Below are 27,334 nucleotides of genomic sequence, written 5' to 3' on the forward strand. Positions count from 1 at the left end.
TCCTTCTTTGGTATTTCTTTTGCGCAAAAATGCTGAATTTTTTGAACTATCCGGGGTAAAAAAAACGAGAGTTGCGTCAGTGCACTCTATTATTTTATTTATTTTTTTTCTGAAGAAACACTGCCACCAAGTGGTGATTTATCATAACAGTCAAATTTTTGGAAGTGGAAAATAACGTTACATAATTAATATGTAGGCTAGTGCAGATTACCGTAAACCACACCTTGGGCTAAATATGTGTCATCATTTATTAATTTCCTCGGGTGACTCCAAAAACTCACGTAAATGGGGTAAAAGAAGGTAATAATTTATGCGTAACATACAGGAACAACATAGCTTAATAGCAAAGCATGCATTTTGTTGGTGTATAGTACAAAAAACTGCACTGACCAACAATGATTTGCCTCAGTTATGAAATATGAAGTATCTTTATCTAGCCAGTGCTCTTTGTTCACAAATTACCTCTTATTTCCATTGAAATTACTGTATTATATTTTTTAAGGTTTTTTAAGGGGGTTTTGGATTAGTTATTTATGCACATAGACATGACGATGAAATATCCAACCACTAAATCTTAAACACTATGGAGCACAGACTAGAGTTTGTTTCTTTCAACATACTTGGATAATTGATAGTATTTTTTTATTATAAAAATACATAAAATACTATTTTTTTCAATTTGACAAAATAACTAGAAACGATGGTTTACTCTGAAACTACGAGAAAGTCAAAAGCATGAATCTAGAGTTTAATAAATGATGTTGATATCTAAGAAATGAACTGCGTGTGTGTGAGAGAGAGGAGAAAGAGAGAGTTCCGATTCAATTCTGTATTAATGTGTTTAACATAATTAACATATGAACGGTCCCTCTACTCAACAGCTATTAAACCAGACTCGACTTTTGGCTCAAACTCTCGACAACTACTCTGCGCTGGACTCATGTAAGTACATGTGATGTGGGTGTGACGCGCTGTAGCTCCGTTCGGTTCGGTTCGGTTGTTGTTGAGGAAGTTTTGTGCGCATGCGCGGACCGTTACATGTGAGTGAATCTGAGCACTTAGCCGCCGGTGCAGCATGGAAAGGAAAGGTGAGCATCAAAACGAGCTAACTACCGTTCCCCCAAACAGCACAAGGCAACAGCGTGCGTATAGATATAAGTAAACATAGCATCTAGTCTGAATCACACGTGTGTTTTAAACTTAGTCGCTGTGAGGTTTCCCAGAGTGAGCGGATACAGACAAAAGCCCATGTGTGTTTAGCTGCTGCTAATATGCTGCGGCTTTACAGTAACATCTGCTTTTACTGCGCCGTTTATCAGCAACGCGAGCAGTCGTTGCTTATTTATTTAACAATTGTCTTTTAGCTTGCCTCCGATTGTAATCGCCGTGTGTTGTAGTTATGATGCTGTGTTTTCTTGCAGCCCGGTTCTTGTGAGCTTTTGCTAGCTGAATTTTCTCTTGTTTTGGTTCGAATTTATGAATTACGATATGTTTGTCGTAAATGAGCTTGTTTAATTCGGCTTTCGCTGTTGTTTGGGTGTCGACAAAGCGCTATCAGCACAAACTGATAAAGCCGCCAAAACTTGAATAGAAATGAATCTATTTAAATATTTTACTGGCCATGTTTACCGCGTAAACTGTAAAAGCGTAACGAATTCCCACATACACACACACACACACACACACACACACACACACACACACACACACACACACATATATATATACACAAACACTTTAAAATAATGTCTAATAATATGTATTATTTGATATATTTTTATATATATGTGTATGTATATATATATATATATATATATATATGTAATATCTGTAGTAATGTGGTGTCTTTGAAAGTTGGTAATCAGTTTTTAATGTTTTAGTGTCAACAAAAAATATTGTCCTAATACCGGTCTCTTAATACAAAATATACATATACAAGTTGATTTATAGAATGATAGGTTTAATTATTCAACTTTTTACCTTCTAATTTAAAAGCGCCAAATAAAAGTCTTTATCTGTTTTTGACAGTTCTTGCACTTCAGGCGAGGAAGAAAAGGACCAAAAAGAAACCCGCCAAAAAGTGAGTGGATTCAAATTCGAACTATTGTTTGGTCTGAAGTTGGAAAAGGAGGTCTGAACATCATTAATCTAATCCTCTAAATTCTCACAGTCCCTGTCCAGCCTCTGAAACACCTTTTGTAAGTCATAAACATAAAAAGACATAAACATTGTTTATGTATTTTAGATTTATGTATTTTAAGTTGGTCTCAATTTGATTTGAGACCATTTGTGTTTGTTCTGGAGTAAAAGCTTCCATTGTGATGCACCAAAATATCAGTGACAAAAATGATTTGTCCAGATCAGCAATAAAATGAATTTCGTCTTTGCCTCAATATGCTTTCATTCATGCTTTCAGTATAAAAACAGGAAAATTTGAGTGCCGTAAACGTTCAAATGACATCAAATTACCTCAAAACTGACTGCACAAAGAATAAATGTTGACAGATTACACTGAGGTTAATTTTAAAAAACCTTTGTTGATATAGAAACCTGTCCTGTGCGATTTTATTGCTTTTCATGTTCGGAATACAAGAATGCAATTTTCCCTGAATATCCGAACGATTGTAAATGTTGCAATAATTTTAAAAGACAAAAAAGGTAATAATAAGTGAACATTATGTTTTAAATGTAGCATTCGTTATCAGAACATCGTTATATTTTACAACAAAATAATAATAGTTATCTGCAACAGAACTGAGGTTTTTGTGAAATAATCTGTTACATTATCTTTGAATGATTCGGAGAGTCACCGATTAATAACCATAACTACTGCCTTCTACTGGAGATTTTAGTTTTAGTATCACTTAATTTAGCCTTCATTTATTTATTTTTTATTCAATTTTTTTAATAGTACACTTAATGAAAAGAACATGGCATACAATTAATAAGGCTAGAAAAAAATGCTTGTGCAGTATTTAAGCCTTACAGTTTGTTCTGAGGTTGTATAAGACAAAAAGAGTTGGGAAACATGGTGATATACCACAGTAGATAACATTTGAAGTGGATCAATAAAGTTGGATGATTTGATTTTATTAGTATGGGATTGGCTCAGAATGTGATAATGCAGAATTTGACTCTTTGATTACGGCTGCGTTTACACGACAGCAATAAAGTCAGAAACGTTTTTTAAAGCACTGGGGGTGCTTTAAGCATCGAAAGTTTACAGACAATCATAGTTATGGGTTTTTTAATGTGCGTTATTGCCATTTGATTATTACTGATGAGATCATAGACTGCATTAGCATTAATGCGCAATCAGTTTCCACGTAGCAGATGTTTGGTCCTGTTAATTTCGTATCATAAAAATAGATTCAAGTGCATTTAACCGCAGCCTTTCCCAACCTTCCCCGCAAGTCTTTCAGCGTGCATGCATCTCATATTCTGTGCATCGAAACCCCTTTGTTTCTGTCTATAGGGCACAAACATATGTGGGGAAAAAAGCCAAGCTCAGATCTGTTGCTCATTTTTTTTCGCACTTGCCGTTAAAATCGACACATACTGTGCATGTGTACATACATAATACGTAATATTAATGTCCCAGTTAGTCAGTGCAAATGACAGTCGGTAGAATTTTCAAATCATCGAACGTCAGGGTGTAAATCAAATTTATTGAGCAAACCTCCCAGTGATTACAGTATTTCTAAAAATAATATAAAAAAAATGCACTGTTCCAAATTATTATGCACAACAGAGTTTGAAAACATTTTATAGGTTGTACAAAACTGAAAATGGTCTTTTGTTGAAATTGCAGCATTAGGAGGCCATATTTACTGAAATCAATCAAAAACATCCTAACAACCTCTTCTTTGACCTTTACAATTCTTGCATCCATTGAACTTGAGTTTTTGGAGAGTGTCTGCTTGAATTTCTTAGCAGGATGTCAGAATAGCCTCCCAGAGCTGCTGTTTTGATGCTAGCTGCCTCCCACTCTCATAGATCTTTTGCTTCAGGATGCACCAAAGGATCTCAGTAAGGGTTGAGATCAGGGGAGGATGGCCACCATAGGCTTCTCTCCTTTTGCTCGTAGCAGCCGATGCCACAAAGGTATTCTTTGCAGCATAAGACGGAGCATCGTCATGCATGAAGATGACTGTGCTACAGAAGACACTGTTCTTCTTTTTGAACCATGGAAGAAAGTGGTCGGTCAGAAACTTGAAATACTTTGCCGAGGTAATTTTTACTAGCGCTCTCCCCATGATTCCAGCTCAAAATATGACTCCACCACCACCAGCCTTGTTGAGACATCCAATCCACTACTCAATCCATCTGGACCATCCAGGGATGCACAGCACTCATCAGTAAACAAGACTGCTTGATGTACTGTATGTCTTGGCCCACTGCAACTGTTTCCTCTTGTGAGCATTGGATAGGGGTGGCCGCATAGTAGGTTTATGCACAACTGCAAGCCTCTGGAGGATCCTACACCTCAAGGTTCGAGGGACTTTAGAGGCACCAGCAGTTTCAAATATCTGTTTGCTGTTTTGTAATGTCATTTCAGCAGCTGCTCTCTTAATCCTATGAATTTGTCTGGCAGAAACCTTCTTCATTCTGCCTTTATCTGCACTAACCCGTCTGTGCTCTGAATCAGCCACAAAAACATTTTTGTGAAATATCTGTTTTCATACCTTGTCCAAGGCATTGCAGTATTTTGATACCTACTTAATACTGTGGAGCGTCCTTCTTAAGAAGTTTTCCTTTAATTGGGCTCACCTTGCTAATTAATCACAGGTGTCCGATATTGATCTCAGTGATCCAAAGAGCCCCGAGACACAACACCATCCATGAATTTGATTTGTAAAACAAAAACCTAAATGTTTGACGCTTAAATCACATTTTGCATAACAATCTGGAATGAAGTGTAAAACCAAATATATGAAACGGTTGATTTATTCAGAATACTTAGTGGCATCACAATGATATTTTGTGTGTATTTACACTTAGGTTTGAATCAAAACAGTGCATCTGTGTGATCCGGCTGTCACAGTGTATGCTATGTGTTCAGCGAATATTGGTGGAAGCAGAGAGACTCCGAGGAGACGAATTGTGGAATAAATGTTATTTTTATTTTCTTTCCACGCAAAAAGTGTTCTCATTGTTACATCTGAACCACTGATGGCAGATAGGCTATTTTGACAATGTCATACTTTTCTAGACCTTGACAGTGTTCACTACTTGGCAGTTAATGGGACAGTCACAAGCCTCGCTGTTTTCATCCAAAATATCTTCAATTTTGTTTCCAAGATGAACAAAGCATTTGCAGGTTTGGAACGGCATAAGGGTTGTTAATTTTGGAGCTGAGTAAACCTTTTCTCCCTAAAGTTCACCCAGATCTTCTGGGACGGAGTGATGGATAAACTATGAAGACCTATGCAGTGTATTTGTGTGTGTTCCTCTCTTAAACACTGGACAGCCGCACATCTGCCCTGAAGAGATCCGTTACATAACAGCGCTTTGTGACAGCCATCAAGCCTGATGCTTTTTATTCTCTCTTTCCCTCACACACTCTTTTATCTACCGAACGCTCAGGTGAAGCACAAACAGAAGGGAACATGCCCTCTGGGGTCCGCTTGTGCCCTTGAAATACGACATAATCGACAGAGCGACAGAACCTTCAGCCTGGCCCTTCTGCAGAAGAGAGGCGGGGTGTATGACTGTTCTCCACGAGCCTCTCTACATAGGCTGTCATCGTGCCCTCTCCTACTGCGGTGCATTTACGCCACACCGTGTTAGAAGAGAGTGAGTTTTCACTCACTTATCACCCTCCTCCTCTGCTCTTGTTTCTCTTGCCCTTCCCCTCCTCCTGCGCTGCCTTGTTTTCCAGCTCACTAGTGTCGGATCGGTAGTGTTGAGGCGGCCAGTGAGCAGAGAGCAGGCAGACACACTCTGGGAGATAGAAAGAAAGTCTCATCTGCGGTTCAACTGTGGCTCGCACCGTACCGTCCTGCCCCGCGCTGTCCTCCTCCGCCATGTGGCTCCTGGACTGGATCGTTTCCCTCAACACTGCCGTGGTGAAACTCGCCAGCGGTCTGAGGTGCAAGTGAGTGAGTGTGTGTGCGTGTGTGTGTGGCTGAGGTGGCACTGCTGACTTATTGATGCTGGATTCAATTTTAATCAAACAGCTGATGCGTTCGGGTTAGGACTCTTCGGGGAGCGGTCAGGCCATTGTGGGAATGCGTGTTTGCACCGAGTAAGTGGAATGGGTTTGCAGGATCCTGTGTTAGATCTTTGTAGACTTCCCTGATGCATGCATGCATGAAATTTGCTGACCACCCGCTTCTGTCAAGCATCCTGCAAAAGTAAGATTGGACTCTCGTATCTGCACCCGGAGTTGGGAAGTTGTCTCCCCAGGTGTATACAGCCTATCTGTCACTGTGCACAAGTTCTGGTGCAGTGCTGCAAAACTTAGAGGTGAGATTTGCCTCGCTGTGAGGAAGCTCATTATGTAAGCTGTATCCTCCACAACTGCAGCACAGGGGTTCTGGAGGACTGCAGATGGCAGAGTATGTGGCTCTCAGCACGGACTGCATGAAACCAAATCAGGTCACTGTTTTGGGAAGCTGAGCACCATGCGGATGCTGCACTGGCCTGTTTAGCAGCAGGGCGGTTCCTGTTTTCACTGTTCAACTCTTGAAAGTCTCGAAATCAGGATAATTAAACGAAACAAATTCTGGGTTTTTATCGATATTGATAATTAGACATTTTGCTGAGTGTGCTGGTATCTTAAGGATTACCACAGAGAGCTAACTCCTAAAGTTTTTGATATTCTTCTGATAATGTGTGTGTCCGTTCACACTGATAGAAATTAATCTTTTCCACAAAGTTTAAATAGATTTTTACATTATATGGGCTGTTTTACTTTTTATACCGCCTTTTCCACTAAAAGTGTGCATCTTTTGAGTCAGACATGTGATCTGTAATTTATAATAGGAAGATATTTGGACGGTTACCAAGCAGATTAAATTTGGTAATAACAAAATTCATTTTTGCAATGCAGAAGAAAAGCAGAAGTGTCATCTGAACACTGTTTATTGTGGGACACTTATGCATTTAACATGAAATAATAAATGCATAAAAAGTTGAATACTGTTATTTGATACTTAATAAATTGTTAAATGTGAAATAAGACACTGTTTATTTAGTCATTGCAACTGAACTAAATCATTAATGAAACTGTTGATTAATTGCCAGTACTGATTTGAAGAAGCCACTATGTCTAAGAGGCTTTTTTTTTCGTATTCGACATCCTTTCCTTTCAAAATGCTTGATACAGAATGCAAAAACATAGAAAATCTAACCTGATCCAAATATTTTATGACACGAGAAAGTTTCAGAGACAGTATAAGAATGATTATTACACCATGAGTATTTAACTTAATTACTAGCGTTTATCATCGATTTGATTACAGAGATTACAGTTTTAAATTACACCAACAAACCTGCCTAGAACTTTCCAGTGATCCTGAAGACCTCCCATGTCACACTCCTAGCAATACATTCAAAAAGCAGAATATATCGCTAGGTGCCATTCACACAGAATACCCTTTTGTCTAGATAAAGATGTGACGTGGGCGGTGGAATAGGAAAAATGCAAGAAGATGGGAGTTGAACTTGAGTGAGTGCCATGTTTAGAATGCAGTTTCATGCATGAGACATGAGCGCTACAGTCAAACATACATAGAAAACTACAAAGAACTACTACTGTGGGTTTGATATTTCAAGTTTGCATCATGGTGACAGGCTGAAAGTTGCTATTCATTGATTTTACAGAACATTTGTTGTTAATATTCTACTGGTCTTCAGTCATTTTGAATTTGAATTGCATTTAAAGCATTTTCCTTCGAGTATTATTTTACATATGTATAAGACAGGTTTGTATAACATAGTTGTAATCTTTTCTGCAAATATATTTTTAAGTAATTTGCTTAATATTTACATCACGTTGACAACTTCACGTCAACTTGAAATAGAATTTTCTAGACTAGAGGGATTATAAGGAAAAGGTTAGTTTTAGTATCATATTGTAGTATTGTACTTACATTTTCAAGTTGACTAGTTAAAAATCGAGAATCTGATAAATGTTCTAAAAAATCTAAATTGTACCCCTTTTTGGACCCTGTCGTAGTTCACTCAAAAATGAAGTGCATTCATTTATTTCATACCAACCTCCCACTACACTCTAGCTTTGTGGCAGAGACTTTTGCATGGGCAATATGCACAAAGAACAAAATTTTGCAGTTTGGGTGGGGCTACCTGGCGCAACGCTGCAGAAATGGAAACCGAGTATCTTTCTATGTGTTGTATTGATGTCGCAGCTGGTGCTAGAGTTATGAAATGCATGTGCTACTGTAAAACATGCACACACTGACTGAATCAGCAGAGACTGATGTGCTGTCATAATGCCCTATGATAACCTCCCTCTCTCTCTCTCTCTGGTTGGCACAGATTGCATAACACAGCAGGTTTAATCTAGCATGCCCAATGATGCTCAGTTAACTGCAGCTCTCAGACCGCAAGCTAATTCCATCGGTCCTAGTATGACACCGCTTATTGTCCAATAAAGCTTGACTGAAACTGGTTGGCTACTTGTACAGCTTACTACAGAGAGGCGTAGATGGGGATGGTTGTTGCTGTGTTGCATTATAATAAATTCTTTCTCGTGTACCTGCCTAAACTTAATGCATGCAAGATCAAAAAACTCTTAAATTGTCTTATAACATTCATTTATTTTGACCTAACTTGCTCAGCGACTCCCAAACAATTCACTCAACGATTATTTTTCCAAACCCCTCCTTTGCATGATGCTAATCTGCATCGATTGGTTGATTTAGTTTCCATTTCATCATGCCTGTAATGAATGATAAAGCTGCCTTTGAGAGCACAGTGCTACTTTGAGTACAGCCTTATTGGGGAAACAGCTATTTTTACTAGTTTTGCATTTGGCTGGCATCAGTGTCACTGCTGGTAGCATGAGGTGATACCTGAACCCTACAGAGGTTCCATAGGCAGTCCAACTTCTCCAGTATGGCACATCAGTATATGACAGTGCTAGAAGATTTGCTGTTTCTCCCAGCACAGTCTCGAGCATGGATTAGATTCCAGGACACAGGCAGTTACTCTAGGAGAGCTGAACAGGGCTGTAGAAGTTCCTTAACCCATCAGCAGGGCCAGTATCTGCTCCTTTGTTGGGTCTGAGACATTCACACTAGTGGCTTGGACTTTTGTAGGGTTCCTTGAACAATCAGAAACAGACTTCATGAGTGTGGCCTAAGGGGCCCAACGTCCTCTAGTGGGCCTTGTGCTCACTGCTTGGCACTGTGGCACTCAATTGGCATTTGCCATTGAACATCGGAACTGGCAGATCCGCACTGATGCCTGTGCTTTTCATAGATGACAACAGGTTCACCTCATGCTCATGTGACAGAAGTGAAAGGGTCTAGAGAAGGTGGAGAAGATTATGCTGCCCTGTGTCAACATTTAGCATAACTGATGACTAGTTTGTCGGTTGGCTAGTGATGGTCTGGGAAGGCATGTCCGTGGAAGGATGCACAGTCCTCTACAGGCAAGATAGTGGCACCCTGACTGCCGTTTAGTTATTGGGATATAATCCTTGGACATAATCCTGTCAGACCCTACACCGCTGCAGTGGGTCTTGGGGTTCCTCCTGGAGCAGGACAATGCTCAGCCTCATGTGGCGAGAGTATGCGGGCAGTTCCTGTATGATGAAGGAATTGATACATCTGTCATCTTATTAGGAGCATGCCTTGACATTTGACGGCCATACAAACTACTTGGTGCCATTTTGAGTTAGGCCTGCTGCATATTTTTTTTTTTACTTTTGACACTTTTGGGGTGTCTTTGAGTGCAGCCCCCTGTAGGTTGATCATTTTCTTTTCCATCAAACAATGTGGCATTCTTTCCTTCATAACACTTTACCCAGTTCATAACAGTATAGATATCCAGCATGATATCTTTCCACATTAAGGTCTGAGGTGTTTCTTTAAATGTTTTTGAGGAGTGTATGTGGTCAGTAGTTCAGTGTAATTGGCATTTGTTGGTTAATTAACTGTGAATGCTGAGCTGCTTGTTTAGTAGCGGAACATAATGAAACATGTGGTTGGGCCTCGTAAAGAAAATCACTTGGAAAGCCGCAATTACGTTATTTAAATTGTTTGTCTGCCTTGGTAAGTGCTGGACATGTCTCTGACTGCTGTGCTATAGAACAAAAGTGGAAGATTTATTTAAAACCCACTTGTGTTTGTTTGTTTGACCGCAGCAATATATATTCCTAAAACAGTAGAAACATTTTAATTCAGCTTTTATGAAGACCAACAAGCAGCTGACAACATTGACATAAAGTGGTTTCTACATTAACATTGGCAAGGAAGGTTTAAAAGTAAGCTAGTGCAAAAAAATTAAAAGCTGACATGTCTGCTACTATCTATCGGTTAAGATCAGGATGTCCTACCAAATTGAGCAGCATGACAAGGGTTTGTTAGAGCTAGATGCGCTGGCAGAGCTCTGGGCCTACAATAAAACAAACTGTCCAGACATCACCAGTCTCAGACTTCGGCCTCTTTAGGAGAGTGTCATTTGTGAGACACACCAAGAACAAGTTATGCCTGAAGAGTGCCTAAAGCCATGGGAAGACAAAGCACAAAACAGCAGAATTCAGAATGCAGTCAGTTCTTGTTAGCTCTATTGCTTTTTAAGGAGCAGTCACAACAATGTTTAGCGACATTTTGAGGGCAATATCCAATCAGTGAAATGGCATTTGGTGCAGTCAGGAGTTTCACTCCTGCAGTTACAAATGCATGAAATAAAAGTTTGAATACTGATATTTTGAATGATTTAAAAAAAAAATAAATAAAAATTAATAGCCTAAGTGTGAAATTAGAACTGCCAGTAGGTGGCAGTAAGTTTCTGTTAAGAAATTAATCATTGTGATTTGAACCAAATCATTAATGAAACCATCATTAAATCATTAATTCAGGAACGACATAAAACAGCTTTGCGGCTGTGTTTGTAACAGTTATTGTTGTCAAAATAGAGCAAATTAATTTCTTGTTATACATTTACTTTGTTTTCAATAATAAAAAAGTCATTAGAGTGTCATAAATTTCAATTTGTTTAGCCTACAGAATAGGATAGTTTCTTTTTCCATTCAAGTCTGTTTTTTCAATAACATTTATTTGTATTCGTAAAATCGTTGATCTACTCGGATTAAGTTATAACTTGCAATTCTGAGGACGTCAGCTCACAATTCTGATAATGGTTGTTAGTTAATATCTCCACAATTATGGCTTTATAAAATGGTTAGTTTCTTTCCTGAATTCTGATTGGTCAGCAGCTTCACCCAACAGTTCTGTTTATCCCTGAGCAGCCACCATTAGCAACAAAATCAACAACGCAGCATAGAACCGTTTGTATTATGTATTTCTGTATTATGTATTACGTATGTCTGTTATTAATTTAATGAAGTATGAGTGACCCCTGCTTGCATGATGTTGCATCTGTCATCTTTAGTTTTGAGTCAACGCATTTCCCGCCAAAAAAAACCAAAAAACGTTTCTCATGTAGAGATATATGTTGTGTGTTCGGCGCACGTCTGTGCGACAGCCTGCAGTTGTTCCACGTGAGGAAGAATATTATTGTATCTACTAGTTTTCTGTTTCACATATGATATACACTCACCAGCCACTTTATTAGGTACACCTTACTTAGTACCAGGTTGGGACCCCCTTTTGCCTGCAGAACTGCCTTAATCCTTCATGACATAGATTCAACTAGGTACTGGAAATATTCCTCAGAGATTTTGATTCATATTGACATGATAGCAGTTGCTGCAGATTTGCGTGTTATCCTGCTGGAAGTAGCCATCAGAAGATGGGTACACTGTGGTCATAAAGGGATGGACATGGTCAGCAACAATACTCAGGTAGGCTGTGGCATTGACACGATGCTCAATTGGTACTACTGGGCCCAAAGTGTGCCAAGAAAATATCCCCCACACCACCACCAGCCTGAACCGTTGATACAAGGCAGGATGGATCCATGCTTTCATGTTGTTGACGCCAAACTCTGACCCTACCATCCAAATCGAGACTCATCAGACCAGGCAATGTTTTTCTAATCTTCTATTGTCCAATTTTGGTGAGCCTGTGTGAAGCCTCAGTTAACTGTTCTTAGCTGACAGGAGTGACATCCGGTGTGGTCTTCTGCTGCTGTAGCCCATCCGCCTCAAGGTTGTAACAAATGGCTATTTGAGTTACTGTTGCCTTTCTATCAGCTCGACCCAGTCTGGCCATTCTCTTCTGACCTCAAGGCATTTGTGCCCACAGAACTGTTGCTCACTGGATATTTTCCCTTTTTCGGACCATTCTCTGTAAACCCTAGAGCAATTGTGCGTGAAAATCCCAGTAGATCAGCAGTTTCTGAAATACTCAGATCAGGCCGTCTGGCGCCAACAACCATGCCACGTTCAAAGTCACTTAAATCACCTTTCTTCCCCATTCTGATGCTCGGTTTGAACTGCAGCAGATCGTCTTGACCATGTCTACATGCCTAAATGCATTGAGTTGCTGCCATGTGATTGGCTGATTAGAAATTTGCGTTAAAGAGCAGTTGGACAGTTGTACCTAATAAAGTGGCCGGTGAGTGTATGTCCATCAGTTTACACTGTAATAATGCTATCTGTTTTGAAACTAAAAGACAGAAAACAGACATTTTTCACATGCTGAGAGATAAACGGATGTCTATGTGAGAGACAATATAATACATGGTTTTAAAAAGTAAATAATTCAGCGGATAATAAGTTATTCTCTGCTTTTCTCTCCTTAAGATTAGAGGCTTGATCGGATAATCTTGCCTTTATTGCTGTCAGGGACTATTGTTTTATAGTATTATATTACTGTATTTCAGTAATATATTTTTAGGTGTAATATTTTTTTTATTTTATAAAAGTAATAAGGTACTCAATTGCTCAATTTCCTCTTGAAATTGCTCAGTTTTTTATTTTTTTCCCAAAAAGAATCACATTTTTGAGGGCCTAAAATGCTTAAAGTCAAAAACTTTGCACATGCATCAGAACTGGACAAAGAGTTGCCTTTAATTTTGATAAGACAGATCATAGCTGACAGGAAGCGAGGGGGCTGGGACTGGGAAAGGTCTGCAAGCCGGGACTTGAACTCGCGATGCCCGAAGCGCAGCGACGCTGAATGTCAGCATGCTGCCCACGAGGCTACTGGTGCTGGCTATTTTTAATATTCTCAGTTAATTTTCTGTAATTTTTCCCATTTTCAGGCATCATAATTTACAAACTACTCCTACAGATGTATTCAGATCAACACCAAATTTGGTCAGCGTAAACTAAAGCCTGTTGCGATGAAGATGCAAAGACCTAGAGTTTTCAGTTGAAGGGCGTGTCTGTGACGGCCTGGCAAAATTTTATGTTTTGACATGAAACAGGAAGTTGCTATAATTGAACCGCACAATGTCCAATCTGACCCAAACTGCGAAATGAGCTCAACTCAAAGATCTAAGAACGTCTACATCTGTGTTAGTGAGCATTTCTACTTTGTCGAGATAATCCACCAGTCATTATCTGATGTGACCACCATTTGCCCTATCTTGTTGGCATAGAGTTGACCGTGTTGTTGAGTGTGGCCTGTGGAATGTTGGTCCACTCCTCTTCAATGGCTGTGCAAAGTTGCTGGTTATTGGCAGGAACTGGAACAACCTCTTGTATACGCCGAAACCCAGAGCATCCCATACATGCTCAATAGGTGACGCGTCTGGTGAATATGCTGGCCATGGGATGTTTACAGCTTCCAGGAATTGTGTATAGATCCTTGCAACATGGGGCTGTGTATTATCACGCTGAAACAAGAGGTGATGATCGTGGATTAATGGCACAACAATGGGCCTCAGAATCTCGTCATGGTATCTCTGTGAAAATAAAAAAGTGATCACTAACACAGATTTAGACAGATTTGAGAGAAATATGCCTATGTTTACATAGAAAATGTCTTCGATCTTTGAGTTCAAAATGTGGGCAAAAACAAGTGTGTTGTGTGTGTGTGTGTGTGTATATATATATATATATATATATATATATATATATATATATATATATATATATATATATATATATATATATATATATATATAACAATACAGATTGTGTCAAAGCACTGAACCGTATCAAATAGAAGAATAGAATGATAGTAACGTATAATGACAAGATTAAGCACTTAATTTTTATTAAATGCAGAGATGGTCTGGGTAATCAAATCGAGGATAATCACTAGAAATTAAGTGTCCCCAACTAAGCAAGCCAGAGGCGACAGCGGCAACAAACCAAAAGCCCATCTGTGACAGAATGGAGAAATAAAAAAACAAACCTTGGCAGAAACAAGGCTCAGTTGTGGGCAAGTTCTTCTCTGGCTGGACAACCAGCACTGTCAATTCAATTCACTGTCATTTCAATTCAATTTTAAACACAGTTATGTCAGATCGTGCTAAGGACTTATTGTGTGTGTGCGTGCGCGCATCGATGTGTTGACGTGCAACTGAAAGCGGAATGATTTCTTTCTCGATTTGTATAATTTATTCAGGGCTAAAACAGGAACAAAACGTTAAGAATTCAAAGCAGTGAAGTGCATACTTCCTGAAGTATCGACACGCGCAAATGCTTATATAAATGTATCAACACTATGAAAAGCTTGTTAATTGCATAATGATAAATTATGCAATACACGTGGCAAAGTGTTTTATAGCCCTGTCAGTCAGAGAGACCCTACCTTTCTTCTGTTGCCAAAGGTTTTGTGGTTGCTAAGAAACTAGTGGACCATTAAATGCATTTTATCTAATGACGTGTCCTACTGTAGGACCAGGGCAGCTTTTCTTTTAAGAGTCCTGCATGCTGCACATTCTTCAGCTATTTGCTTGTGCATTCGAGTGATTCTTTTTTTTTTTTGCCGTCTCTGCATCTTTAGATTTTAATGAACAGCTCCATGTCAGTCAGTTATTTTGTGATTCATAGTACATGTCTTTTTACATTGTATTAGTTCATACCAGCATCCTCCACCCACGTCTCTCCATCTATTAGAAAAGTGCATGGTGAGTGGAAAGAGAGTGTACTGTACGTAGAGTCAGACCCCAACAGATGACAAAATCATTTAATTAGAGATAAAATGGAGAAATAACGTGGTCAAGTAAGTACCAAAAATGTAAAGGCTATCATCTGAAGGTTTGTCCACATTGGGATTGGAAGAATTTGCTGTGGTTTCCTGTGGTTCTAAACAAAAAACTTGAACTTAACTGAATCAAAGATGCAATGAGTATAGTACAACCGGTTCATCGACAAATGACTCTCAGCTGGATCTTTTTTACGGAATCAAATACAGCTCAGCTAATGTAGTCCACTTTAAAACATGTTGATTGTTATTTATTTTATTTTATTCTTGTCGTTTGGCACTTGGATAGATTTATTCAATTTTTTTTTTTTATTTCTGGCCACTGCTATTAGTATGGTCAACATTAGCGAGCTAGGAACAGATTCTCTCTTTTTTTTTTTTTTTTTTTTTTTTTTTTTTTTTTTTTTTTTTTGAGTGCAGTTTCTGCAGCAGAAGCTTTTCCACTTTTGATTGGCTTTTGCAATTAAAAGTTCATCACTATTTCCCTCTTCTGAAAGCTCCTGTGCAAATGACAGATAGGGGGTTTTCATTTGAGATTTTCTCAGTCAAGTATTTCTCGTGTAGCTGTGTACATCTCGGAGGGGCGAGAGATAAGCGTAATTGATTGTGTCGAGTGCCCTCTTACAGACCCCCTCTCTCTCTCTCTCTCTCGCTCTCGCTGCCGTGACTCAGTGCTGCTTACCTGCCTTCACTAACAAGGTTGTAAAGAGCCTTGTTTAGACTGAGACACGGATCTCATGAGCGAGAGAGTCTAACTCCCCTCCTCGCGAGCTGGCTGCCTTTTTCCGCTGTAATTAGAGGGAGAGAGAGCAGATGGGATGAGTGACGGCAGAACGCATGGGGTTATGAAGGAGAAACGAGGAGGCGGCAGTGTTTTTACCTGCAATGCAGTGCTAGCTTCCTCCAGCCAATCGCAGCGCGTGGCACAAAGAGAAGGGCGGGCTCTCGTCGCTGACGGAGGCAGAGCGAGCGGGAGAGGGAGGGATCGAGCTCCTCAACATTCAGCCTCACTGTGCATCTGTGTGCACTGAGGTGGCCCTCCTCTGCCTCTGGTACATGGCTCTGTCTCTGGCCTGCCAGCCCCTGTTGCCTTCTTTAGCTCTGTCTCTCATGGGCATCCGCGCATCTTGTAGGTAAGAAGCAAAGTTGCACCTCTGTTTGCGTCTTCCGTGCCTCGTAAGCACATGTGTTTGAGAGCTTTGATTTCATTTGCGCTATTGACAGATTTGTGAATGTAGTTTCATCTAGTTGCATGTGGCTAGTTATTTTCCTACCTGCAAAGGAAAAAAATAATTGAAATTAGGTGAGTGTAGGAAACTGTTATTCCTGTTCTGTTCATCGAACAGAAACGAACGCTTAGGTGCGTTTTAAATATTAGGAAATATTAGGTACTTCTAATTCATGCACAGTTTGGGAAAGAGAACATTTGCATAACATATTCATTTACTTGCATAAATAAAAGGGAGAAATGTATTTGTGTGTGTGATATTATAGTATCGTAGCATCATATATTTAGCAGCAAAACTGCAATTGAAAATATATCCAGTGTAATCTTAAAAGAAAGCAAAATAAATATTATATTATTCAAATATTTATTTGAATAAGATTTATTTATATTTATTATAATCAAAAGAAAATGCATGTGTAAATATTCCATTATGGAAATATTTAGCAGAAAAATATATTTGTGCAATGCTTTTTGGTATGATGAAAAGAAAAGCATTTATGCAAATATTAAGAAAAGAAAATATATGTATAAATATTAAACTATGCATATATGCAATATGTATCATGTATACGTAAATTTTTTTGCATATGCATGTTTTTCTTTTCATAATTTTAACAAATCATTGTATAAATATATTTTAAGTTTAAGTTTTTTGTCTTCTTACCATCATATTCATTATGCAAATACCATTCTCGTGTGTGTGTGTGTATATAATATATATATATATATGTGTGTATATATGTAAATGTATGTTTAGTTAGGTTTTTTTTTGTACACACAGTATAATACTTGATGTAAGTATTTCCTAATATCAAGTGTTTATTGAACGAAATAGAAAGTTATCATCCAAATTCTAATGTTCCAGCTCCGCATGCATCTTTCTGAGTTGATCAAACTCCTCTTTAAAGACATGCACGCTTATCCTTGAAGATGCTGCTTTAAAATGCATGGTGGGCACACACTGTGTGAAGTTTTCAGGTTAAATCCAGCTTTCTGAACGAGTCTGTCTGAGATGAATCGCGGCAGAGGGGAGACGAGAGCGAGGGAGACGTGTTGAATGCACGCTGTGCTGCAGCCGTGCGATAAACAGCACCAACGGCCCCTCGCTGTTCTGCGCACCTTCACCTTTGTGGAGATTTGTATGCGTTTGTCAGGCCGGACCGCAAATCGCGTCTTAATGAAAAGCCACCGCATCGGTTAGCGAAGTCGCCTAGTTCGATGCGACCGGGAGATTGTTACCCGAGCAAAACCCCAGGTGGGAAAGGCCACCTTGCGCTAAATGAAATCGATTTGAACAACCTTCCTTTGCCTCGAGCGCTAATGCTGCAATGCAGTCCGCGCACGAGTGAAAACAATGAAGAGCGGATTGTTTTGATGCATGCGTGAGCTCTCTGACACAAGACAAGAGAATGTCAGACGTGTTGTGGTTTGTTGTGTGGGCTGGAGAAGTTCTGAAGGCTGAGCTCTGTATTAAGAGTGAATTTAACTCTCTGTGCGCCAAACGTTTCTCCCTCCCACTCACGGAGCTCACACGGACCAACAATCACGCACAGACACACACACAGCCCCCTTGTTTTTCTCTCGCCGAATGTGTTGTGAAGGATGCCATGCATCAGGAGGCTCGGGAGGTGAAGTTTCGGTCCAGATGAATAGTCCGGGCTGGTTGCTAAGGCTCGAGGCTTTTAATAGAAGCCGCCTTCGCTGAAAAACAACTTAAAGTAATGGAGGGAATTATGGAAATGTGATTCATAGACTGGAGACAGAGATGAGGCGATAAGAAAATAGCCTCTTTGATGCAACCTCTCTGACCATTCGTCATCTCTAATGCAGTCACAATTGAGAAGCTTGACTTTATAGTAAAAGCTATTTCAAAGATTCACAAACTTACTCTGCAACTGGCATTTCCATTGCAGTGCTTTGTAAACATCACTTTAACTGTTCTGGTAAAAACGTGCGCTCCTAATAGATGGCAATGAATTGTCAAACAAAGACGATACATCATCGTTCGTGTATAGCATATCATTCATAATGCACATAATAAATAAGGGCGAAAGAACCTACTCAGAAATACCTTCATCAGTTTTATTACTCTATTATTTTTATTATTTTTTTTCATATAACTTTAACTTTTAAGATAACACTTTGGAATAGGTAACAGTTACCTATAATTGCTGATCATTAATAGTTAGCAAGGTAATTGTTAAGTTTAGGTGTTGGGTAGGATTAGGGATTTAGAATAAGGCATTATTATGTGCTTAATTAGTATTTATATGTTTATATATATGTAATATGCACCCTTTTTTCCTCCATTTGTAAATGTTAATTCAAGAGCATTGTATTAGATTGATTTTTGTTATTATTAATGTTAATGTTAATCCAGGGTCTGTCTGGAGTGCTGTCAGTTTAAGGCTAATAATGGAAACACGTTGATGAGAAAAATCATAAAGTTATCAGTGACCACCCTATAGCATTGCGTATATTTGAATGTATATTTATGTGTCCTAAATATGACCTCAGACAATTAATGCTTGGTTTTGATTTAAGCAGTTCCTTTTCATTATTTTTGGGGGTGATTCATTCTTCTGATTTTCTTCTGATTTTGAAAGCTCTTGTCATTTTGTGCGCAGCGTGTATCAGACGGTCCGTAGGCGAGCCGTCTGAGGCTAAAAACAATACGCTGTAGACTTCAGATTAAGCAGAATTTAAATGGCATGTTTAACAGTAGATTACATCCCCCTCTATTGCTCCCTGCCAGCTTAAACAACCAAACGAATGATTCCTCATCTTAATTTTTCTCATTGTTCCTGAAAGGATTAATGGCATTAAGTAGAACGGTGGATCAGGAATCTAAAATGAGCAGTCTGGGTAACTCCAGGACAACTATCGAGAGCTGAATTAGAGGATTGATCAGAGGATGTTATACGACTTTCATGTTTCTGGACCTGAAGAATTGCACATGCAGGTCCTTTGTGTTCAGAAGTTCTGTATGCTGTCCAAAAAAGTTTGTTCTGTCCTGTAGATATCCATGAATTTGTCTTGCTTTCTAAGCAGAAGCCGCCACAGACCGAAACAGACCTCAATTCACTTTGATGTCTTGAGTCTTCAGCCTCAAGCAGAATCAGCTTTGTAACCTCTGTTTATCATTCAGAAAGATTGCTGGTTTGATGATGTTTAATTTCATCGGGTTTTCAAACTGGAGAGATTTGGACTTGATTTGCTGTTGTTTTGAGTTTTCAATGCTTAACTGTGCATTATATTCATGCTATGGTCAGTAAATGCATCTCATAGATCTCTCTTCGTAGATTTTTTTTGTTTGGTAACCCACTAATCAAACCCCACTAGACTAGACCCCTTAGTCAGGTTAGATGCAATAGTGAATTTCATATTGAAGAAAGCATGGCTGTGATGGATAGACTTAAGCCTTTACAATAAATTTTATGAAGGATTCAAAGGATCAGAATCAACTTTATTGCCAGGTATGATTAAAGGATTCAAAACTGTTTTATAGTGTTTCTTTTTTTCGTTGGAAAGACATTTTATCGGCTGAATAATCAGCATGTTGTTAAAGAACAGTACAGTCCATTTAACACAATGAACTTCTGTCTCTCACAGCCTCATTTTCATTCCTGTCAAATGTTAAATATGGCGTTTCACCGACTAAGGTCGATTTGCCGAGAACTTGTACTGAGATTGTGCTTTATCACTGTGATAAGGCACTTAACCCCTCATTGCTGCACTCTTTTCCTGAAATGATTCATTCCAGGAGCCAGTTATCATTTTTCTGTCATATTATTTTTACATCTGCTTTACATTCCATTAGCTGATAAGTAATTGAGTTGCTTTTATAGAAATTTGCTTGTGGCTCTATATGGCGAGAGAAGGGAAATTGGCTTATTCTATTTTATAAATGCATTTTATTGGTATTATGAATGCTTTATCCATGCATATTCCTTTTGACCTAGTTTTTAGTTAAAATTATATGATTTGATCTGTGAAACTACTTACGCAGGACTTTCCTAGTCATTTAGTCAGCATAAATTCAGCCCTTTTTGTCATTGTGCTGTTAACGAATTATAATTTTGCCTTGAACTTTTAGTTCGCTGCTTATTAACAGTTAGTAAGGTAGTTTAGGCATTAGGTAGGATTGTGGAATATGGTCACGCAGACGCTTTAAGTACTAATGAACAGCCACTGTGTTAATAATATGCATGATAACAAGCGACTAGTTACTAAGCGGCTCTTTAAGTAAACCCTACTAAAAATCAACCAGCTTTCCAAAATGAAGACAAACCTGGCAGAAAAAAAATTTATTCAACAGCATAGTTCTCAGTCTTGGTTGCGGTGAATATTTGGTCTTTGAACGAATAGGCCTTAAGTCATCAGTAGACAAAAATAACAATAACCAATGTCCTGTCCACACTTTACTCAAAGGGCAAACGAATACTTAGACTGACACTAAAGAAATGCAAGGCATTCTGGTATGTCGACTGCTTTGTGCTGACAACAGTACAAAATAGCACCACCCACAATCTCTCCAGACGTCTGGGTTTCACATCTTATTAGGCAAAGTTTTGTCTTTTTTTCCCATCTTTCCCGCAACTGAACAGTTGTTGTCTGCAGACGGCTTATACAAACAAAGCCTTGTTAAAGTCGTTTTAAAAGAAATATAATTAGTATTCATTAAGCTCAGACGCTGTTTAACAAATCCATGTTGGAACATATAGTGGAAAATTTTCTTCTAGAATAAAGGAAATACTCCCTAATGCCTATGATGTTGAACTCTAAACCCAAATGTGCTTCAACAAGCACACATGGGTGTGGTGTCAGTGTGTCCCACATACTTTTGGGCATAAAGTGCACATTCACCCATGACTGCACATCTCTTGAATTCTGTATTGCTGCAGTAAGTTGCAACATTGCTCGGCAACAGCAGATAACTAAACTCTGTGTCACCGAGTCCTTCCTTGTTGACTCGCTCAAGACACACTTTTCTGTTTCACAGTATATACCATTTAAAAACAAAACCATAATCATGTGGTGATGCCTTTAACTTGCACCTTTATTCAGTAGTTTGTCTCGTTAACTGCTGTGCAGAGAAATATGTCTGCCGTGATCTCTCAGCATCCATTACCCAGATTGCTGCTCTCCTCATTATCTTTTAACGATTGCATCCATCTCTGAATCGTTTTGAATGATGAAATAAAAGTTTTTGTCATCACAGTCTGTCTAGAGGTGCAACAGTGATGATTCCACAACATTCAAGTGTACTTGGTTTTTTTATGTGTTATGGCACTGACCAAAATAAAGCAGGTTCTTATAAGACTGTAAAGTCTTTAGTCCCTACAACTTACAGGGCAGAAAAAAATTAAAGGTAATCAAACTAAACAATGTAAAACTGAAGAAAAGTCTTTTCAAGATCTTCTGTAGTCATGCACAGCTAAAAATATTAAATTATCTATTGATATTCGATATGAACTGTCAGATGGTCATTATATCTGAATGTAAAATATCTTGCTACCTACCAAATAAATAAATATGTCATCTCGAGAACTACAGCAGGCTCTGGTTACTGTTGATGTAGAAGTACATGCCTCTATCAGAAAGAGACTGAAAAAGTTGCTCATGAAAGGCGACTGAGAGAGTTGACAGGACACAAGAGCAGAGGACATGTTTGTTCCAAGCCATGAAGGAAAATTTTCCCAGATGAGTTAAACAGTGTGGTTATAGTCGATTGATTTAATAGTGAGAGATTTATTTTGAAATATTGGTTTTAAAACAGCTTTTTCAATCCATCAGTGCAACCATTTACACTGATCAGCCACAAAATTAAAACCTTTTGACAGGCGAATAACATTTCTTTTGTTGGAAGAAGGTAAAAAGTGGCTTTGACAAGGAAGGCATGGTGATGGATTCATGAATGATCAGAACATTTCCCAAAATAAATGTTTGTGGGGTATGGTACCTTCCAAAATTGGTTGATTTGGGTGAACAGCTTCAGGGAGATGAGGCCCTAAAGCTTGGGCATGCATCTGGGCAAACTAAGGTTAGCCAGTCTGGCCTGATGACACAGAAGAGCTAAAAACGTAATAATAAGCTGTTATAGAAGGCCCATGCGTCTAATGATGGCCAAAAGCTCCTACAGCGAGCATGTTATCATCAAAACCGGGCCACAGAGGAATGAAAGAAGGTGGTCTGGTCTGATGAACCAGAAGAAGGCAGGCCAGCAGAGGCAGTGTTATGCTGCGTCTGTTTGTGGATGCTACTTGGACACATACCACCTATCTAAAGATCGTTGCAGGCCGTATGCATCCCTTCCTGGTAGTGGCCTCATTCAACGGCTGTGGCAGAATAAAGAGTGTTGGTGGTGTGGCGTGTCATATCGACTTGAATGGCTAAATTAATAGCAAAGTAAAATCCAAATTTTTACTTCATTTGATGTAGCCAGCAAAAATCATACAATAATACATAGTTAATGCATGAATATTCTTTTTATGGCTTTTCCCTTCACATGAGAGTTGAGATAAGAGCAGTAATGGTTGGCAGGATTGCTGTGATTTAACATCTGTTCTGCTCTGAGCCACGGGCACATGTATGCATACGTGTGTGTGTGTGTGTGTGTGTGTGTATTCTCCCGCCAGACCAGCATCACATTCACACGCACCTCCACTAATTAACACAGCCTCCTAATTATCTGGGATCTGGCAAAATTAATTATTTTGTGGTGTAACACCCACCATGTTCGGCCCATAGCACACAACTATAAAATCTTTTTCAACTAATAGCATGTTCATTAGAATATGTGTGGCGTCTCTGCAAATTGCAAAGTTTGCCTGCTTCAATCAAAAACTAATCAAGTCAAAAGAGCAGAATTTGTAAACCCCCGGCATCTGAAGTAGACGTCTGCGGTGTGTTTGCCGCTGGTGGTGCCTACATTATTGAAATACTCACTGACGCACGAAGCGCAAAATTGATTCAGTTGGTAAGCAGACAGAGATAACAGCTTCTCAATTAAACGGTTTCATGTTTATGCGAGCAATCTGTGATATGGGATGTCGCCTGAGATTTGAGGTGCCAGGGCGTTCTTTTTAGCTATATTTATTATTCGGAATTCTTGCAGATGCGTATTTTTAATTTCCCTCTCAATCTGTTTTTAGTTTGCCCAGATTTTAATGTGTAACTTTAGAAAATTACGCTAAACCAACAGAAAGAAACCTGTTCTGCAGAGGCAGAAACATACTTGTTTAATAATCGCAGTGTTTAATCCACTGCTTCAGACGTTCTTTGCGCATTGTTCATAAGCCGCATTGAGAACGACTAATTCAGAAAGTGTCCTTGTAAAGGCTTATGCTATTTTGGACTTGTTTCGAACTTCCAAGGCGCAGTTCTGAGCCCGGTTTAGGATGCAGAAAATTGCCAATTGCTTCAGAGAGATTACGCTACATAGCGAGGCGAACTCATCAGCGGGAACGGCACAAAGCTGCATATCTAATCGCATTAATGCCCGCTGCTGGTGCAGCCAACCAATAGAAATAACACAGCGAGTAGCATGATATTGAAAAGGTCAATGAGATATTTAAAAACAATGCAGGTAGAGTTGATGGATATGTATGCTGAATGCATTCAAACACACTTTTTATTGACTAATTATCAATAATCAGTCAATGGGGTTCAATTAATGGTCAAACGGATATCTAGTGTTTCGCATAAGAACGTAATAAGGGTTTGGAACAACATGAGGGCCATTAAATAATGGATCGGTTTACACTTTTCAACTATCGCTTTAAGTCTGCTGCAGCAACTTGACTTAAAAAGACAGAATGCTTTATGATTTCTCACAGCTTGACACTTCTTAAAATTCTCTTCACGGAGCCTGCTGAGCTATAGTGAACCAGCAAAGACCGTCTCTCTCTCTCTCTCTGCAATATAACCTCAGTTTCTCGTTTTAACTTTGAACCTGCACTGATTTATAGCTTTTCATAAATGTCCGATGTTGGAGAAGCCCAGCTGACATTCGTGGATTATACGGTGCAGTAGCAGGCTGACTGCGGTATTAAACTGTAATAAGAACATTTTAAAGGCGTTGGATAAATATTTGGCTGCGTTCCTGTAACTAGCACATATAGAATGAGAGACGCGTGAAGACATTTGGCCAGCGGTCGTGGTTGCTACGTCTGTTTGCTAAAGATAAGCTTTCTTTCTCCAGGCCTGATCCCCACCCGAGGGGAGCCGCACAGCAGCCTGACTCACTGCAGGAGCAAGATGAGGAGATCTTGGGTTCAGATGATGAGGAACAGGAGGATCCTAATGACTACTGCAAGGGTACGAGTCCTGTGATCACAGTACAGGGAGAGATTACATTACAATAAACTTGATCCCTACGTTTTTCAGTCAAAAAGAAAAAACGAGTTGGTTTAACATTTGAAAGAAATGAAGACATGATATTAGTATAATAATAAATTGATAAAAAAAAATCAGGGAAATAATACTATTACAGTAGTAATATTTAAAAAATAATTATCATAATAATCAGATTGCTATTAGGGGTGAACCCAAGTTGTCAAAGATTCAATGTTTTGAGAGGACATATTCTCCCAACATTTTAATATACAGCCTAATGAGATAATGCTGTAAATAAGAATGTGAAAAGAAAAAAGCTTTTATTAAATATTTTAACTTGAGTGAATAAATCTAACTAGATTTAAATTTCACTTTTCATAATCCGTGACTCGCAGACGAGCATCTCTGCAGTAAGGATTTAAAACTTTAACAAGACCCCAACTGACACTGGTAGAGTAAAAGACTAGGTAGGGTACTAATGATTTCAACACATTTCAGCTGAGATATATATATATATATATATATATATATATATATATATATATATATATACACATTGTTTAGCATCTTATAAATTGCATTTAATTGAGTTATGCTGCAGTAAAGCAATTTCTTGTAGCACTGCGGTGATTATATCTTCAGCGCTTAGTGCTCTCTGAGATAAATGATGAATTATATTAAAAGCTTCATTCTGCTGGTCATCTTTAGCGCGTGCAGCTGAAAACAGAAATGCTGAATATTAATAACTACTGCCATATCATATGTTTTAATCAAAATATTAAGCATTATTTTTGTATCCGTGTAACGTATGTCACACACATTAATGACAGTTATTATGGCTGTCCAATGTCTGACTTGACTCTTGATAATGTATTTTGCCCGGCCCCCAAACATATGATTAGAGTATTGGCAAGTATTCAAAAATTCCAATTTGACTGTAAAACCCCTAATTGATATATAATTTTAATATGAATTTTATTGCCAAGTTGTAATGGCCTTAGGAGCACAGCAAACCTGGATCTTAAAACACATGGTCTCTGATGAGATCTTAAATAATCTGTAACTGTAATCACGTTTTGGGGAAATACATGACATTTGGCTGTTTGACCTTGTAGTTAAAGATTCCGACTAACAAAGTTTTCTTTCATGAATCATTAAAGAGGTGTATTTAAGTAATTTCATGTATTGGTTTGAATAAATCGTATTTTTGAATAAAATAATAGATCTAGAAAGGACCCTGGTATTCAAATAATGTCATACGTTTTGTTGCTAAAAGTGTTTCCTAACAGCTAAAAACTCATTTTCCAGGTGGTTATCATCATGTGAAAATAGGCGACCTGTTTAATGGACGGTATCACATAATCCGGAAGCTGGGATGGGGTCATTTCTCTACTGTTTGGTTTGCTTGGGACATACAGTACGTTCACTTACCTGTCTGTTGTTTCTTTTCTTTTCTGCCTGCAATACCGTTTATAAATGAAGTACGTGTACTGAGAGGTAATTTATCGTTTTGGTTGCAGAGGGAAGCGTTTTGTGGCCATGAAAGTGGTTAAGAGCGCAGAGCACTACACTGAAACGGCACTCGATGAGATCAAGCTCCTGAGAGCGGTGAGTTTACCCCGACACCAGAAACCATTACGATGAATTATTCGCGAGACCATTTAGCGTCAGATGAATTGGGACAGCGTGCCACAACGAGGTGGGAAAGTAATGAAAGTCAGGAGCATCCACATGCCCCGAGGAAAGTGGTTTCGTCAAATGGAAAGATGTTTTTTTTTAGTAATAAACTAAACTAAAGTAAATGGTTTCAAAACTAGAGTGTCTCTGCTGTAAAACTATCTGAGGTCTGAGTTATTTTTCCCCCCCCATCTGCTGGATTCAGGTCAGGAACACAGACCAGAACGATCCCAGCAGGGAGAAAGTGGTGCAGTTATTGGACGACTTCAAGATCTCGGGCGTGAATGGAACCCGTATCCTTTCAGTGGTGCGGTTTGTTTTACTGGGTGTCCTTTGGTTTTTATGAGGGATCCGCAGGTGCTTTTCTAGTGCACTCCATGTTCGCAGGAAGCTGTTTTCAGCTGCCGCTCAATCTCGGTCCACAGCTGTGAGAGTAGGCACTTTGCCCAGATTCAGCCCAGCTCGCTCTTTTATTTGTGAAGTGCAGCTCGTAATGAGCTGGAGCTTTTGGCTTGTGTTCCCTGGAGGACCTAGACCTTTGTTCTCCATCATTTTTCCTTTAACACGCGCTGTCAGATGTATGTATGGTGTTTGAAGTTCTCGGCCACCATCTGCTGAAGTGGATTATCAAGTCCAACTACCAGGGCCTTCCGCTGCCGTGTGTCAAGAGCATTATTCGGCAGGTATGTGTTTTCTGTTCATAAAATTTGATGTGGTTTACTGCAGGTCAAACCCAAGTTTCCTCTGTGTAGGTTTTGCAAGGCCTGGATTACCTGCACACCAAGTGTAAGATCATTCACACGGATATAAAGCCTGAAAACATCTTGATGGATGTGAA

The 27,334-nt window shown here is 39.0% G+C and overlaps 1 protein-coding gene across 6 annotated transcripts in view; it reads left to right on the plus strand.

Annotated features, from left to right (window-relative positions):
* The first annotated feature begins 57 nt into the window (after positions 1–57).
* srpk1b (SRSF protein kinase 1b) overlaps positions 58–27,334 on the plus strand; it is a 37,089-nt gene continuing 9,812 nt past the window's right edge. For 2 of the 6 annotated variants that reach the window (XM_043251342.1, XM_043251347.1), the window contains exons 1-8: positions 58–942; positions 2,029–2,080; positions 24,686–24,801; positions 26,128–26,236; positions 26,340–26,427; positions 26,702–26,789; positions 27,073–27,179; positions 27,249–27,334. The exon at positions 27,249–27,334 is cut by the window's right edge and continues 80 nt beyond it. In XM_043251342.1, the coding sequence (XP_043107277.1) occupies positions 858–942; positions 2,029–2,080; positions 24,686–24,801; positions 26,128–26,236; positions 26,340–26,427; positions 26,702–26,789; positions 27,073–27,179; positions 27,249–27,334 (731 nt within the window). In that variant the 5' untranslated portion in view covers positions 58–857. Of the gene's footprint in view, positions 943–989; positions 1,089–2,028; positions 2,081–5,875; positions 6,098–16,230; positions 16,388–24,685; positions 24,802–26,127; positions 26,237–26,339; positions 26,428–26,701; positions 26,790–27,072; positions 27,180–27,248 lie in introns of those variants that run through there. The other 4 variants (XM_043251345.1, XM_043251344.1, XM_043251346.1 and 1 more) reach the window with 4 other exon arrangements.

The sequence above is a fragment of the Puntigrus tetrazona genome, chromosome 11 (genome assembly GCF_018831695.1).
Source record: "Puntigrus tetrazona isolate hp1 chromosome 11, ASM1883169v1, whole genome shotgun sequence".
Taxonomy (NCBI): Eukaryota; Metazoa; Chordata; class Actinopteri; order Cypriniformes; family Cyprinidae; genus Puntigrus; species Puntigrus tetrazona.